The sequence below is a fragment of the Andrena cerasifolii genome, chromosome 8 (assembly GCF_050908995.1).
Source record: "Andrena cerasifolii isolate SP2316 chromosome 8, iyAndCera1_principal, whole genome shotgun sequence".
NCBI lineage: Eukaryota > Metazoa > Arthropoda > Insecta > Hymenoptera > Andrenidae > Andrena > Andrena cerasifolii.
In genome coordinates this window covers 16,241,087-16,254,997 of record NC_135125.1, presented here as the reverse complement: position 1 = coordinate 16,254,997, position 13,911 = coordinate 16,241,087, and the positions used below count along the sequence as shown (strand labels likewise).

Genomic DNA, 13,911 nt, shown 5'->3' with positions numbered 1-13,911 from the left:
TCGTCTGCGGCAAGGAGACGGCAAGGAGACGGAGGTATAAGGACGCGGCGCGCGTAACGGCTGCAAGACGAGGAAGCAGAGAAAGAGGAGGCGGTCTCGAGGAGCGTCTTCTGGGTAGGAAGAAGAGCAGGATAAGGGTTGTTCGACGGGTGGCCATGCCTTTTGGGGCAGTGGCCCTTGCTGCGATGCCGCCGAGGGTGAGAAGGGGCAGACGAGGACCTACGCGTTATTGAGCGGGCATTTCCCACAAAGCGCAGACGAGGGCAACCACCCCGTAGCGCTGCGGCGCGCAGAGTTCTCTGCTCTCCTTCCTGCTCCCCCCCTCTCTCTCTCTCTCTCTCTCTCTCGCCCTCTCACCCTCCTCCTCCCCTCAACCCGGACTCTCCCTTTTCCCTCCCTTTCACCACGATCTCTGTCTATCTCCGCATAGCTTCCCAGCCCTCCCTCCCGCCCCCTTTTTATCTTTTTCCGTCGCCTTCTTTCTACGCTTCCCTCTTTCTCGCGGGCCTCCTCATCTCCTTTCTGCAGCCCCCTTTTCCACGCACGGAACGCACGCGTGCGCCTGTGTGCACACAGACGCACACGTGCTCCTCATTCTTGTTCTGTCAACGCGGAGGTCCCCCTCGGTCCTGCAAATTTCTCAACGCCAATAGACGCTTTTGAGTTCAGCGCGCGCCCGTGAAATTTATGGAACTGCGAGCCGCGCTGAACCTCGGGCGGAAGGGACAGGGAGGAGCCGGAATTACGTCCTCTCTCCCCCCCCCCCCCTCCTCGCACTCCCCGTGACTTTCCACCCCTTTCCTCTTTTCCCGATACCGCGCGGCTATCCGCATTGCCCTGCTCACATTTTTCTATCAATTACGCGCTGCAGCCCCGAGTCGCCCGTACTCGGGGTTGAAGCTCGCCAAACGCGAGTAGAATTGAATCTGTGAATCATTTATGGCTCGATGAACGTGTCATCAGGCTCGCAGACAATGTCCTGAGCATGGTTCTTCTTTAAACGTGCCGCATCACGGTTCTGCTCCATGCTTCGCCCCCCTGTTGTTTGAATTCGTCGGTGATTCTTCCCTCGAATATGCGGATATTTCTCGAGTTGCGCTTCTCCCGGATCATAAGTCTCCGATCGCTTCGCCGTTCCTCCCTCGTCCTTTCGTATATACACGCGTGCCTTTCTGCGCGCATGTTTCTCACTCGCGCTTTGTCTGCGCGAACCCTTCCGCTTTCTGCGAACTCCTCGCCGAGACTCGTGCAATTTTCAGGCGAATGCAGCATTTCGTGTCCCACAGAGGTTTTTGCAGCATTCTATCCGTGCTTTCACTTTTAATTCACGGTGTATAGGAGTCGATACGCGTCCAGTGCATATCCTGCACTAATCGGGGTCTTTCGGACTCATGCTACTGGTATTCGCTACACCGACGAACTTTGAATTTCTGCTGCAGAAAACATATTTCGTTGAATTACAGGTGCACGTTTCATTCCTATAGCAAATACATTTTCTGATAAATTGTAATGTTAATAATACTTTTAAATTCCTTTGATCGGTATTTGCTGAATGCCACGGCACACCACTCGAACGTAAAAGCTGACGATTTTTAAAAAAAAAAACGTTAAAAATATTGTGAATTTATGTTTCATGTTATTCTGGAATTTTTTTTACCATATTTCATAAGTCTTTTTCGAATACAGTTGAAATCGATGAGTACTAACCCCCGCGAAAACATGAAGGAAAGAGGAATGTATGTATCGATCTCACCCCTAGGGACTTAGTGGGATTAGGACATCACGGTAGCCACCCACGACGAGCCATGAAGCACCATGCAGTGGCGGAAGAAGCTTGTAGCCCTTAGCAACGTGTTGCCGTGGAAGATCTATATCTAGGACTTCCCAGAGAATATCTTTTCTTTAGGTAATTCTGATAATATTTCTTACGAAAGCTTTACCGAATATATTTCTATAATTACCATGGACGACGAAGGAGCAATTTTACAAGCCAAAGTGAAAAGCACTCTGTCCGAGCGCAATAATGACGGTGAAAGATAACGACGAACAGGAACTTCATACTGTACCTATATACATTCTTATCACGCTTGCATTCTTGTCCAACAATTGTGGTTGCCTATAGAGCATTATCTAGCGTGTTGCATCGTATCAGTAAGGGATTAATGTGAACGGAATGAAGTTTTTATGGATTAAGAATCAATATCGATTTGAGAGAGAAGACGCTATCACACTATTCGCTCCTGTAGCACCAATCATCCAATGACGCAATATACCACCCTCAACCTGCACCCTCTGCGTCACACCCATCCTGTTTCCGCATACCACGCGCCCTCAACCTATATCTGTCCTCCTAGGTCGTTGATCTGCAAGAGTCCTATTGGACTTATGACGATCTGCGAACAATTTCATTCCGTACTAATTAATGTACCGCGCGCGCTAAGCGCGATAAGCGTTTCCAACAAGACAAGAAAGAAATAACGAGCAAGAAACCTCTAAAAGTCATTATAGACGCTATTTAATTTCCATTCCTCCGAATTGCATTTCGATTTTTATATTTCCTGTCGTAATGTACTCTTCGCCAGGTAACATAGAAGAGAAGAATTATCATTCTAACCCTTCTTTTAGGGAAATTTCTACCATTTCGCTGTTTCTGAGCGTGTTAGCAGCATTTAACGGTATAAGATAAGCGAACATTCCACCAAGTACAACGCCGCATTCGACGTTCCATCGAAAAGAGTACAGACGACGTATCGCAGACAGCCACTCCACTAAACGCAGCAGAATTTCGTACAGCACAAATCAATTGCTCTTCTAAACCCATCTAAACGTAGTTATATGCCGTAAGTCGACGCGCTCCAACACTTCCATCCGACGACTGTTTGCTTTACCTCGTCCAGCGCGATGCGGCAACGTACCCCATCTGTTTCGTCGTAACGTATCTGGAGGTGAATTAGGAACAATGCAGGCTGAATTTTTGCAGCGAGGCATCGCGGCAATACGTCGCTCCGTCATATCTCTTTCATCCACGCGTGCTTATAGCGAGGCGCACGATGCAAAGATGGAAGGAAACGTGCCAGAAGTAAAGCGCGATGGGTCGAGGGAGAAGAGGTCTCAATTTGGCAACAGAACCCTCGGCAGTAATGACAATGTATTTCAACATAATACATGGTAGAACTCTGTCATTACTTAACGTTTGTAATAAAGCTTCGCGGTGCTGGAATTCGAGAATCTTAACCTATAAAGAACGATACCTTTGAGCTGAATAAGTACGTCGCGGCCTTTGAGGATGTAGAATTCAATTAGACAAACGATTAATCTGTTGCATTACGTTTAAATATACCTCGCCGGATACCGATGACTGTTTCCTTCTAATTATAATTTAAAGGGACAATGTCACGTGGGACGAGGAACAGCAAAAGTTGGCCCAGCAAAAGGTCAATGAAAATTCGATCGTGACGTTGCCGGATGAGAAGATCTGCGAATATGACCGCGAAGCCAATAAATATTGGGATAAATTTTACGGAGTGCACGAGAATAAGTATACCGACAAAACTGTATACACGATCTTCGCAGAATTAATATCTATAGTGGATGTGAAGAAAGTTCACCTTTCATGTTGCAGATTCTTTAAGGATAGACACTGGTTATTGACTGAATTCCCAGAGTTAGCTGTGGATACAGTAAAGAGAAATATTAAGCAGCGCCTCAGGTCTGTGAGCGAGAGTGAAGATGAAAGTAACACAGAGGGTCACTTTAAAATTCTTGACCTACCTAGTACTACTGAATGCAAAATTTTGGAAATTGGCTGTGGGGTGGGAAATACAGTGTTTCCGCTACTTCTGTATAACACAGATCCCAACCTCTTCGTGTACTGCTGCGACTTTTCTGTAAAAGCAATAGACATATTAAAACAGAATCCTGCGTATGATACTACCAGGTATAGAATGTTGTATATAAATGTAGCATTCAACAGCGTCAGTGACACGTTACATATCGTAAACTGCACATTTCTTGAAGGTGTAAGGCGTTTGTCCTGGACGTAGCGGAAGAAGAGTGGGAGACACCTTTCGAACCTCAGAGTTTAGACATCGTTGTATTAATATTTGTTCTCTCAGCTATACACCCCGACAAGTACATAGTTTCTTTAGTTAAATGTTGCATAATGGAAGTCGATAGCAAACTAAGGAATTACATTTTATTTATAGAATGAAGCATGTTATACAACAGATACATAAATATTTAAAACCAGGCGGATTAGTTTTATTTAGAGATTACGGGAGGTACGACTTAGCCCAATTGCGCTTCAAGAAAGGCAGGTGTTTAGCGGAGAACTTCTATGCTAGAGGGGATGGAACTAGAGTATACTTCTTTACACAAGGTATCGTAGTTGATGATCGTTTTATAGTTGTATTATTGAATTTACTTCAAGCTATTCACTTGCAGAAGGAGTTAGGACGTTATTTTCGAATTTCACGGAGGAACAAAGTCTAGTCGACAACAGGCTACAAGTTAATAGAGGGAAGCAGATCAAAATGTACAGAGTGTGGATTCAAGGAAAATATAGGAAATAAGCCGAGAATTTCGTGTACAATACCTACATCTATTATTTCCCGATGTATTGTCTCTAAGGAATTCAATCCCGGGATCCCGGCTATTTTTTGGATTCCATTTTTATATCTTTCAGTTGTTCATAAAGTAATTTACGTTTTTAAAAATTCTCGAATTTCTCGGCATAAGTTATAACTTGATATATCAAATCCCGGGAGTTTTAGAATAAAAAAAACAGTCGGGATCCTGGGATTACGATCTCGAGATTAAATTCCCTAATTGTCTCATATCCCTGAAAAGAATTATATAATATAGCAAAGGAATTCATTTGTACTATTTTAAAAAATAGATGTATACAATTTTAAGGTGTATGTTTCGTATTATTGGCTTAGGAAAGAAACTATTAATTTTTCCTTCGTAAATGTTGAAAGCGAATGAATTATTTGATACCATAAAAGTACTCGAGAGGGTGTCGCATAATTCATAATGATTTATGATGTACAATGCAATTGACGTTAATGCAATTATCACTCGAAAATGACGTTCTTATTGGCAACACTGCTGCACGGTTTAGCGTGTAAACATGGCGGTGACCGTGCTCATTCTTGTTTAAAGTAAAACAAGACCGTTCGTGGAATTTAGCACTGAAATTTTTAATCGTAAGTGGACGAAACTTAGAACAACATGGGAAATGCTGACACAAAGTTAAACTTTCGGAAAGCGGTCGTTCAACTGACGTCGAAAACACAGGTAAAATGTTGTTTGTTGTCTGGTTCACCAACATATGATCGGTCTGACGTTTCAGATCAATGAAGTGTATACAAGCTTTTATTGCCATCGAAGTAATGGCAATATTCTTTATGTAGATTACTGATCAACCCCTTTCTTCTGTAAATTGAATTGAATTCTTACGGAAGAACTGTCTTTCGAAATTTTAAGGTTTAGGTTAAAAAATGCAGCAGGTACCTTTTAATTACAGGTGATCGAAGCATCAGACGACACGTTCTGGGACCAGTTTTGGTCCGAAAATGTGACTAACGTCCAAGACATATTCACTTTGATCCCTGCACCCGAGATTCGCATATTAAGGGAAGAAGCACCATCCAATTTAGCTACATTATGCTACAAAGCAGTCGAGAAATTAGTGAAGGCAGTCGACAACAGCTGTAGAACGCAAAGAGAACAACAAACCGTTTTGAATTGTTGCCGCTTGCTGACTAGATTGCTGCCCTATATCTTCGAAGATCCCGATTGGAAAGGATTCTTTTGGTCTAGCTTACCTGGTAAAGAGGATGAAGAAAGCATGCCGTTGGCTCACTCGCTGCTTAACGCACTCTGCGTAAGATGATAAGATTCTTTAGCGTTACAGAAGGCAAGAAACGTTCCTTCTCTCATTCTCATTTCTATTCCAGGATCTGTTGTTTTGCCCCGACTTTACGGTAGCCGCGAATAGAAAATCTGGCCCGGTAAGCATGTTTCACTGTTTGCAGGTGGCGAAAGTTTTCAGATACTAATGTATTTTGTTTCTCCGATTACTTAGGATAAAGCGGAAGAGTTACAGTCTATAGATAGTTGCGAGTACATTTGGGAGGCTGGCGTAGGATTCGCGCATTCGCCTCCTAGATATCCAATTCTGGATTCGAATAGAACTGAATTGCTGAAGCTGTTGGTCACGTGCTTCAGCGAAACGATGTACAATCCTCCTATGGATCTTTCGGTTACTCCGAACAGATGGATCCAACACTTAACAAGTCCTGAAAATAGGTGCTTTGTAATAACTGTAAAGTCATACGAACCTACATGTATAACCAAATGCTTAAAGAGAATTTTTATCTTTCCATAACAGGCATGCCTTGCCTATGTTCACGTCACTGTTGAACACAGTGTGTGCGTACGATCCGGTTGGACTAGGAGTGCCATACAATCATTTATTATTTACCGATTCGTTGGAACCTTTAGTTGACGTTGCGTTGCAGATCCTTATAGTGACGTTGGATCATGACACCAGCGGTGGTACCCCATTGGAGGAGGGAGTTATCGGGGATAATTTATTTATTAATTATCTGAGTCGCATCCATCGAGATGAAGGTAACGCTCACCTTCATACTCGAGCGAGTAATCGAAGAGAAATATAATACCGAAACACACCTATTTCCGCAGATTTTCAGTTCGTACTAAAGGGTATCACGCGATTACTGAATAATCCGTTAATGCAGACATACTTGCCGAACTCGACTAAAAAGGTACACTTTCATCAAGAGCTATTGGTATTCTTTTGGAAGATGTGCGATTACAACAAAAAGTTTTTATACTACGTGCTAAAAAGTTCAGACGTTCTGGAAGTATTAGTGCCCATACTGTATCATTTAAATGATTCGCGTGCAGATCAATGTAAGTCTTGGTAAACTCCTCAAAAGTTGGCCGAGTGCGAATAAATCTTCCTTGATTATATATAATAGTTGAAACGAATTTTCTAGCACGGGTTGGACTAATGCACATCGGTGTGTTTATCCTACTTCTTTTGAGCGGAGAGCGTAACTTTGGCGTCAGACTAAATAAACCGTACACAGCAACAGTACCCATGGACATTCCCGTTTTTACAGGTATTACAATCTTGCTTCATATTACTCGGAAGGTTTATAAAAAATTATGAAATTGCTCGCAGGCACGCATGCCGACTTGCTGGTGACCGTTTTCCACAAGATAATTACGACTGGACATCAAAGACTGCAGCCATTATTCGATTGCCTGTTAACGATTCTAGTCAACGTCTCTCCATATCTCAAAACACTGTCGATGGTGGCTAGCACCAAGTTGCTGCATTTACTCGAAGCATTTAGTACACCCTGGTTCTTGTTCTCAGCACCCACCAATCACCATTTAGTATTTTTCCTTCTCGAGATCTTTAACAATATCATTCAGGTAACTCGCGCATTTGTAAAGATAATTCATACTTGAACGAGTTCAACAAAGCTTCTGTTTCATTAGTATCAGTTCGATGGGAACAGTAACTTGGTTTACACTATAATACGCAAGAGACAGGTGTTCCACGCGTTGGCGAACTTACCGAGTGACTGCAACACTATTGCGAAGTCTCTCAGCAAGAGACAACGTCGACACGTGCCTGCTAGTACGTCCACCGAAAATGTTAACGAGGCCGCGATGGAGGGGTCCCATCCAGCCCAGCCCGCAGAGCCTGGAACGTTAAAAGCTTCCCTATTAGAAACACCAGGTAAATTTGTGTTATCGCGTTGCGTAACAGTGGTAGATATTACCAAAATCTTTGCTCCCAAATTACTTTTATGATAGGTATAGAAAAAATGACTGAGAAAGAGTCTGCGCATCCATTAAGTCCTTCAGTAACTGTTAATGTAGGGAAGCCTAATCATCAAAGTGATACCAATAATGCAGAGGAATTAATGAGTTCTACTAAAAGCTCTGTTATACCAGTAAGAAAATAACTGTATATCTTTGTCTATAAATTCCCGCGATACCTGTATATGATTTATTTCTTGATTCATTGAACAGAAGGGGGGCCTCAGAGTGACGGAGCACACTAATTCTCCTAACAATGTGAATCAGTGGGTTCCTTCTAGCGACTGGGTGTACCAGTGGAAAAGTAAACTCCCGTTGCAGACCATTATGCGATTACTCCAAGTCCTTGTACCGCAAGTGGAGAAGATCTGCATCGACAAGTAAGCGTAATATTTCACCCTTCTTATTGCAACTGTGTTTTCTCGATACAGAATGTATTCTAATGGCATCTCTGTCTATAAAAATTTTTCAGAGGTTTGACCGATGAAAGTGAAATTCTGAAATTTTTACAACACGGCACGCTGGTTGGTTTGCTTCCTGTACCACATCCGATTCTAATAAGGCGATATCAAGTGAACGCAGGTACAACTGCTTGGTTCAGAACGTACATGTGGGGTGTTATATACTTGAGAAACGTTGAGCCGCCGATTTGGTATGATACAGACGTAAAGTTATTCGAAATCCAAAGAGTTTAAGCACGGTGCATATTATTGAGTGAATTATGATTACCGTTAGCACCGGAACTCGCATGCCACCCCAGCATAAAATATTGTATCCTTAATAGGACAAACAAAGTCCCAGTAATCGATAATTATTATAATTTGCACCGAGCGATAAGATTTACTACTTCGGTAATGGGAGGCATTTTTACAAGCGTAGCTTCTCGTACCGATCTATTACACAGAATTACAGAACTGATTTTACAAACCTTGATCGCTAGATGGTATCCTAATGTAATGTTATAATTCTAAACTGTCACTGATTAATGTGCAAATATTTGCGACTATGCAAGTGCCTTCACAGATGTAAATGTGACAAATCGCTAAACAGAATGGAAAGACATCACTTAATCAGTAACTTAGTTTTATCGAAGAGTAATTATGCATCTTTTGCTAGCTTTAATATTTTTAAATTCTCGAAACTCGAAACTTCCTTGGGTTTCGAGGTTCCGACGCTTCGGGAAACCCATCCCTAATATTTCCATTTCTCTTTACAGAACAGAACATCCTAGTTATGTTAACCAAAATTTGTAAAATACTGGCTTTGTATGTCTGTGTAGTAGCAATTAAATTTTTGTAAAATAATTTGGTACCTCATGCTGCATAATATGTATTGAATTATCTAAATTTATGATCCATTTTTGATCATTTTTAACTTTTAGCGCTATAAAGATCGAAATATTGAAAATTACGCTTCGCGGAATGGAAAATAATTTTATTACTTATCAAGCTTCGGTAAAAGGTTTACAATCATACAATCCTTTGTGTACAAAAATGAGAAAGGGAATCTATTTAACTATTGTAATGCACCGATAAGATTATAGAGCTTTGTTTATTTAATTTCATTACTTTTATATGTACATAAATTTTAGAATAAAAATATTACTAAATGCTTAATTGAAATTAAATAAGACGACATTCCTTTCTTCTTTTGCGTTAACTTCTTCCTAATTTCCTTTCATTATTTCTTTACACATTATTTGTAACGTGCATAATGAATAAATTATACAAGGAGTGGATTATTGGAAATTTAGATGCAATCTAAAATACTTTTATAATATTCATATAGCCATTTTATTTGCATATCAGTGTAATTACTTCATGTTGGATATATATCGACAGAAAAAATATGTTTCTTTAATATGTAAATCTCGTAATGAAATGATACGCAAGCACGTTATCTATACAAACGTAAGCCCCTACACTTAATCATTACGTGATACAGCTATACAGGTGTAGTGCAGCAGAACTTTGTAACGAGTTTCGTACTCCGATTTAAAAAGGTAATGGAACGCCAAAAAGGAAATATCCAATACTTTCAAGCTATAGTTTAATATAAGAAAGTGTAGCTTGAAATTTATTGCTAGTCGGAAGTATTAAAATATAATATTCCATACGACGATGTATTACATAAATTTGTTTGAAAAGCGAAGACAACGTTATACATTAGCTATACTTTACATGCATATATGCACTTTTAACATTGCCGAAAGAAATTCTACAGAATCGTTCGTAATAGTCATCGAGTTTACGTTAAGCCGCAAATGTTGAGAGCCTGGCAAAAATGTATGTGTATGCTCGTGCGCGCGTGTATTGTATGTACACTCTTATCCATATTATGTACATGTGCATAATTAAATATAGAACGCATATAATACTTAGCCTACATTTTTATTCATAATCATAGGATGAAAGTTGTAATTAAATCCATACTTTTTAGCTTGTGGAAAGTGTGAACGGTTTACACATCAAACACGACCAAGTCAGCTTGCAAAGAAATCATCTTTCCCTAAAGAAAATAAAGAGATGATTCTCTTTCCTTTTCCCCGCTGTACTATCATCATGTATCTGTTTCGCTTGATTAAATAAATTGCGAGCATGTACGTAAATATACAAAATTGAAGTATACATTTCTTTCCATCAAGCGAGATACCATTTGCGCTATTTTTATGGCTCAGACATTGCGCAATGCCCATAATAAAGTCCTGTGCATTCCTTAAGTCACCGATATTTATATCACAAATGTAAGATTTATCTACGCTAGAGAACTTGCTGATACCTTTGCTCTCTTTTTTTACTTATTTCCTCCATAATTTAAGAGGTGAATAACGTTTACATTTAATGTTATGTCTTGATTGTATACCGTATCAATGTTTCGTCTTTAAAAAATGTAATACATGAAAAATATAGTGATAGAGTTCTATACATTGTGACGCAAGATCCATTTAGTAATATTTATCGCACGACTTTATCGTACGACGGTGGCGGAGCTTCGTCGGACGAATTAGGCGGTGGAATTAAAATGGCAATATGATAAGGTGGCGGCGGATTCTGTCGCACCACAGAAATGGGCCTAATATTTTCATTGGGTATCGCGCTCGTAGCAGTCACAGCCGCGATGTGCTCCTCTTGAATGTGATGCTCTTGATGATTGTTGCGTTGGCTTCGGCGATGCAGGGTAGTGTAAAAGCATGCAAATAATAAGAATGTCAGTACACCCCAAAACAGGATTAGCTCTATACCTTGGTTCTATTAAAAAAAAGAATATATCCATCGTTAGTTACGAAGAAGTCATGACAAAGTGCGAATCGTTCGAAACGGAGGGTCCGCAACTTACTTGATTGCCGAAGTAAAATTTTGCAACGACGATATAACCAGTCGCGAGTATAAATGTTATACAGACGGCGTAACGTAATCTGTAATTCGCTAGTTCCGTCTCATTGAATTCTGAAAAGTCCAACAAGCTTCTATTTGTTCCATTCGCAGTAGCATTCGACAATATTAACTGATTATTCCCAGCGGTTGTTACATTACTGCGAACATACGAAGCCTCGATTAGATTCAGTCGCCACTTTCTACTGGAGTTTCTTTAAATATTCATATGTCCGCAGGTATAAGGTGTTATCAAGGGCGAATCATTTATAAGTACTTTCTGTTGATAGACATGTATAAGTGAGTCACCCTGTATATAAGAAGAACATGTTCCTCAGAATCTTCTTAGTAGACCTTTTTCTTTAATTACTTGGAGATGTTGTTTGGCTGGGTGCGTTGAGTAGAGCCAACTGGAAAACTATTCTCACTTTCATTATTAGCTCTTATCATTGTTCTGATCACTCTGCAGTTGTTTACGGCGCTAGGACCTGCCACATTTCCTGTAGCATGTAGGTTCTGGAATCGATGGAGCGGAGTAACCATTTGTCTCAGCTCTGCATTGTACCGGTATCGATCTAAAACACCAACGAATACAAGGGTCAGTCCATTACTACAGAAATTATACCACTTATACCACTACTACAGAAATAACAAGCATTAACTCTAGACCCTTAACATTCAAGTGCGTCAATGCTTTGTTCCCTTAGTCGACGGATGCGTAAGCTACGAGCACCAAAGTCGTAACGTTCAAATCTGTTCTTAACAACATGCTCGCCCAGTTTGCATTTTAAACACGCTACACATTCCATTCCCCTCAGTGGAGCATTCCTCTAACTCTACTCCAAAATCTTCTCATTATCCTCCTGAGCACTCGAACTTGTACGTTAAACAAATACATACGGGTACATTTGAAATTATCTTACTGAAGCGCGTCTTCAGCAGAGGTGTAGCGGGGTATCGGCGGCCAGTGAAACCGTAGTACCTGCCCGCCGGTTTATTAATCCAGAAATGCATGCTCCGTTCGATCCTTCTCAGAGACTAATTATTCACTGTACCATCAAGATATCAGCGCGGCAAGATAACAGCGCAGCGAAAATGATAAACCAGGCATTTATCATTTTGATAGGTGCCTAAGCAGCGAGCTCGCAGACGGTCGCCCAGCTCAAGTCCCATTTCCCATGCATTTTAAATCGATGCGCCGCATCGGCGCATTCCCTGCATTCGTCATTTCGAGGCGATATACCCGATGCACCACGTAATCCGAAATACACCTTCACTTTGACGGTCCAAGAAGTTCGGGCACGCGACAGACCGATGAGCTTGATGCAAACGCAGTGGTCATCCACATTCAAACAACACACGTCGATACGGGAGCCTAGACGCGGCTTGAAATTCTGCCGTTGCTAGTTTAAAGTCAGGAATACCAACGCTACTGAAACTTATGTTCTCCTTATCCACTACGTGCGTAGTCGGGCAAGCTCATTGATGGAGCCAGAAGTGGAATTTATATATTTATGCTTAATGCTATGCACTGGCTATGCACGCAGATAAGGGGTTTGTTCCTGTTCCAGTCCCTGACATTTATAAGTACGTTTCATAGCAATGTAACGGAGAAGATATTGACCCGCATATATGAACGAGAGCATTGCTAATAATTGCTCATATGGTAGATTTTATATGTCGTAGGTGTAGTGTAGGTGAATCTATACATATGCGTACGTAGGATCGAAGATAATTTTATTTATAGTAAATGTTAGTATGTTTCATTCAGTCTGCAATAAATAGAATCATGGACAATATGGAACTGTGAGCACAAGCATGTCCTAGGGTTGATCTCAAGCCAAGAGAAGATGTATAATGTATCATACAAATAAAAGTAATTTAGCAGAATTGTTGTTTCAAATTTGTAAAATGAATTACAGTATATTTGTTCGAGGCTCGAGACCTCAGACTGTACATAAATATAGAAATAAACATATTTGTAAGTACATACACTCTGCATACAATCGTATCTTTCTTCCATGAATGGACTTATTCGAGAATAGTGAAATGAATCGTGCATGTTCTAGCTTAAATTTGTACACATTGAAGCTTCATTTAACAATGTACATATACCTTTAGCTATCTTCTGCGCTGCATTTTGGACACATTTCACGTGAAAATAAACAATTATTTAATGTTTTTAGAAGCAGTACTTTTCCTTTCGATAATTCTGTCCATTTGATTGTGCAGAATACTTTACTGCACATGTTCTTACTTAATAGGAGTAGAAATTCTCCTGAGTTAACAAGGCCATAGGAAGAAGTGGTGGTCGCTCGAGGGGCGGGGCTAAGAAGAGAGAGAGAGAGTTTGCAACAAGGATAGAGATAGTATCGTGTCACTAACTGTGGTTATGCACGCCTGATACTTTTTGCCCGAGATAGCAAGAGCGCACGATGCGAGGAGGTACCTTTTAGAGTGAAAGGAAACAATATTTAGAGAAAGACGAAGATACTTGGAACGAAGGACTTGTAGCTAAATAGAAGAGAATGTTTTTTAAGTTAATGATTATTTGATTTAGGCGGAGATATTTAGGAAACTCAGCAAAGCGATTGTTGTACAGGTGTCCATGATTGATAACTAAGTTATTATAAACAAAATAATAACAAATAGCATATGGGTAGATAGTTAAGGAACT

The 13,911-nt window shown here is 40.6% G+C and overlaps 3 protein-coding genes across 4 annotated transcripts; 2 read left to right on the top strand and 1 right to left on the bottom strand.

Moving 5' to 3' along the window:
- Nucleotides 1-2,755: 2,755 nt before the first annotated feature.
- On the top strand, nt 2,756-4,664 carry Mettl2 (methyltransferase-like protein). Its single transcript, XM_076818155.1, has 6 exons — nt 2,756-3,168; nt 3,386-3,538; nt 3,623-3,937; nt 4,018-4,131; nt 4,206-4,378; nt 4,444-4,664. The coding sequence occupies exons 1-6, from the start codon at nt 2,960-2,962 to the stop codon at nt 4,569-4,571; spliced, it is 1,092 nt and encodes a 363-aa protein (XP_076674270.1). The 5' UTR covers nt 2,756-2,959; the 3' UTR covers nt 4,572-4,664.
- A 433-nt stretch (nt 4,665-5,097) lies between these two features.
- On the top strand, nt 5,098-10,239 carry LOC143372617 (protein HID1). The gene is made up of 12 exons (XM_076818993.1): nt 5,098-5,298; nt 5,528-5,887; nt 5,961-6,014; nt 6,089-6,312; nt 6,395-6,636; nt 6,709-6,939; nt 7,026-7,151; nt 7,214-7,470; nt 7,537-7,780; nt 7,858-7,997; nt 8,077-8,243; nt 8,336-10,239. The coding sequence occupies exons 1-12, from the start codon at nt 5,233-5,235 to the stop codon at nt 8,556-8,558; spliced, it is 2,334 nt and encodes a 777-aa protein (XP_076675108.1). The 5' UTR covers nt 5,098-5,232; the 3' UTR covers nt 8,559-10,239.
- Nucleotides 9,953-13,764, bottom strand: LOC143372634 (uncharacterized). Of its 2 annotated transcripts, none has more exons than XM_076819052.1 (4): nt 13,350-13,764; nt 11,605-11,809; nt 11,200-11,395; nt 9,953-11,111 (listed from the first exon to the last, which is right to left on the bottom strand). In XM_076819052.1, exons 2-4 carry the CDS (start codon nt 11,775-11,777, stop codon nt 10,818-10,820), a joined length of 663 nt encoding a protein of 220 aa, XP_076675167.1. In that variant the 5' UTR covers nt 11,778-11,809; nt 13,350-13,764; the 3' UTR covers nt 9,953-10,817. The 2 variants fall into 2 exon arrangements, with proteins under 2 accessions (XP_076675167.1, XP_076675166.1); XM_076819051.1 differs by lacking the exon at nt 13,350-13,764 and adding an exon at nt 12,158-13,145.
- Between the last annotated feature and the right edge of the window lie 147 nt (nt 13,765-13,911).

Excerpts from the sequence above, each read along its gene's own strand:
- Mettl2 (XM_076818155.1), top strand. The coding sequence starts at position 2,960 with ATGCAGGCTGAATTTTTGCAGCGAGGCATCGCGGCAATACGTCGCTCC. Across the intron at positions 3,539-3,622 it reads TACGGAGTGCACGAGAATAA|ATTCTTTAAGGATAGACACT; the intron begins GTATACCGACAA and ends TTCATGTTGCAG. Across the intron at positions 3,938-4,017 it reads CCTGCGTATGATACTACCAG|GTGTAAGGCGTTTGTCCTGG; the intron begins GTATAGAATGTT and ends CATTTCTTGAAG.
- LOC143372617 (XM_076818993.1), top strand. The coding sequence starts at position 5,233 with ATGGGAAATGCTGACACAAAGTTAAACTTTCGGAAAGCGGTCGTTCAA. Across the intron at positions 5,299-5,527 it reads AACTGACGTCGAAAACACAG|GTGATCGAAGCATCAGACGA; the intron begins GTAAAATGTTGT and ends TTTTAATTACAG. Across the intron at positions 6,940-7,025 it reads TGATTCGCGTGCAGATCAAT|CACGGGTTGGACTAATGCAC; the intron begins GTAAGTCTTGGT and ends CGAATTTTCTAG.
- LOC143372634 (XM_076819051.1), bottom strand. The coding sequence starts at position 12,248 with ATGCATTTCTGGATTAATAAACCGGCGGGCAGGTACTACGGTTTCACT. Across the intron at positions 11,810-12,157 it reads TCTGCTGAAGACGCGCTTCA|ATCGATACCGGTACAATGCA; the intron begins GTAAGATAATTT and ends TTGGTGTTTTAG. Across the intron at positions 11,112-11,199 it reads AATTTTACTTCGGCAATCAA|AACCAAGGTATAGAGCTAAT; the intron begins GTAAGTTGCGGA and ends TTTTTTTAATAG.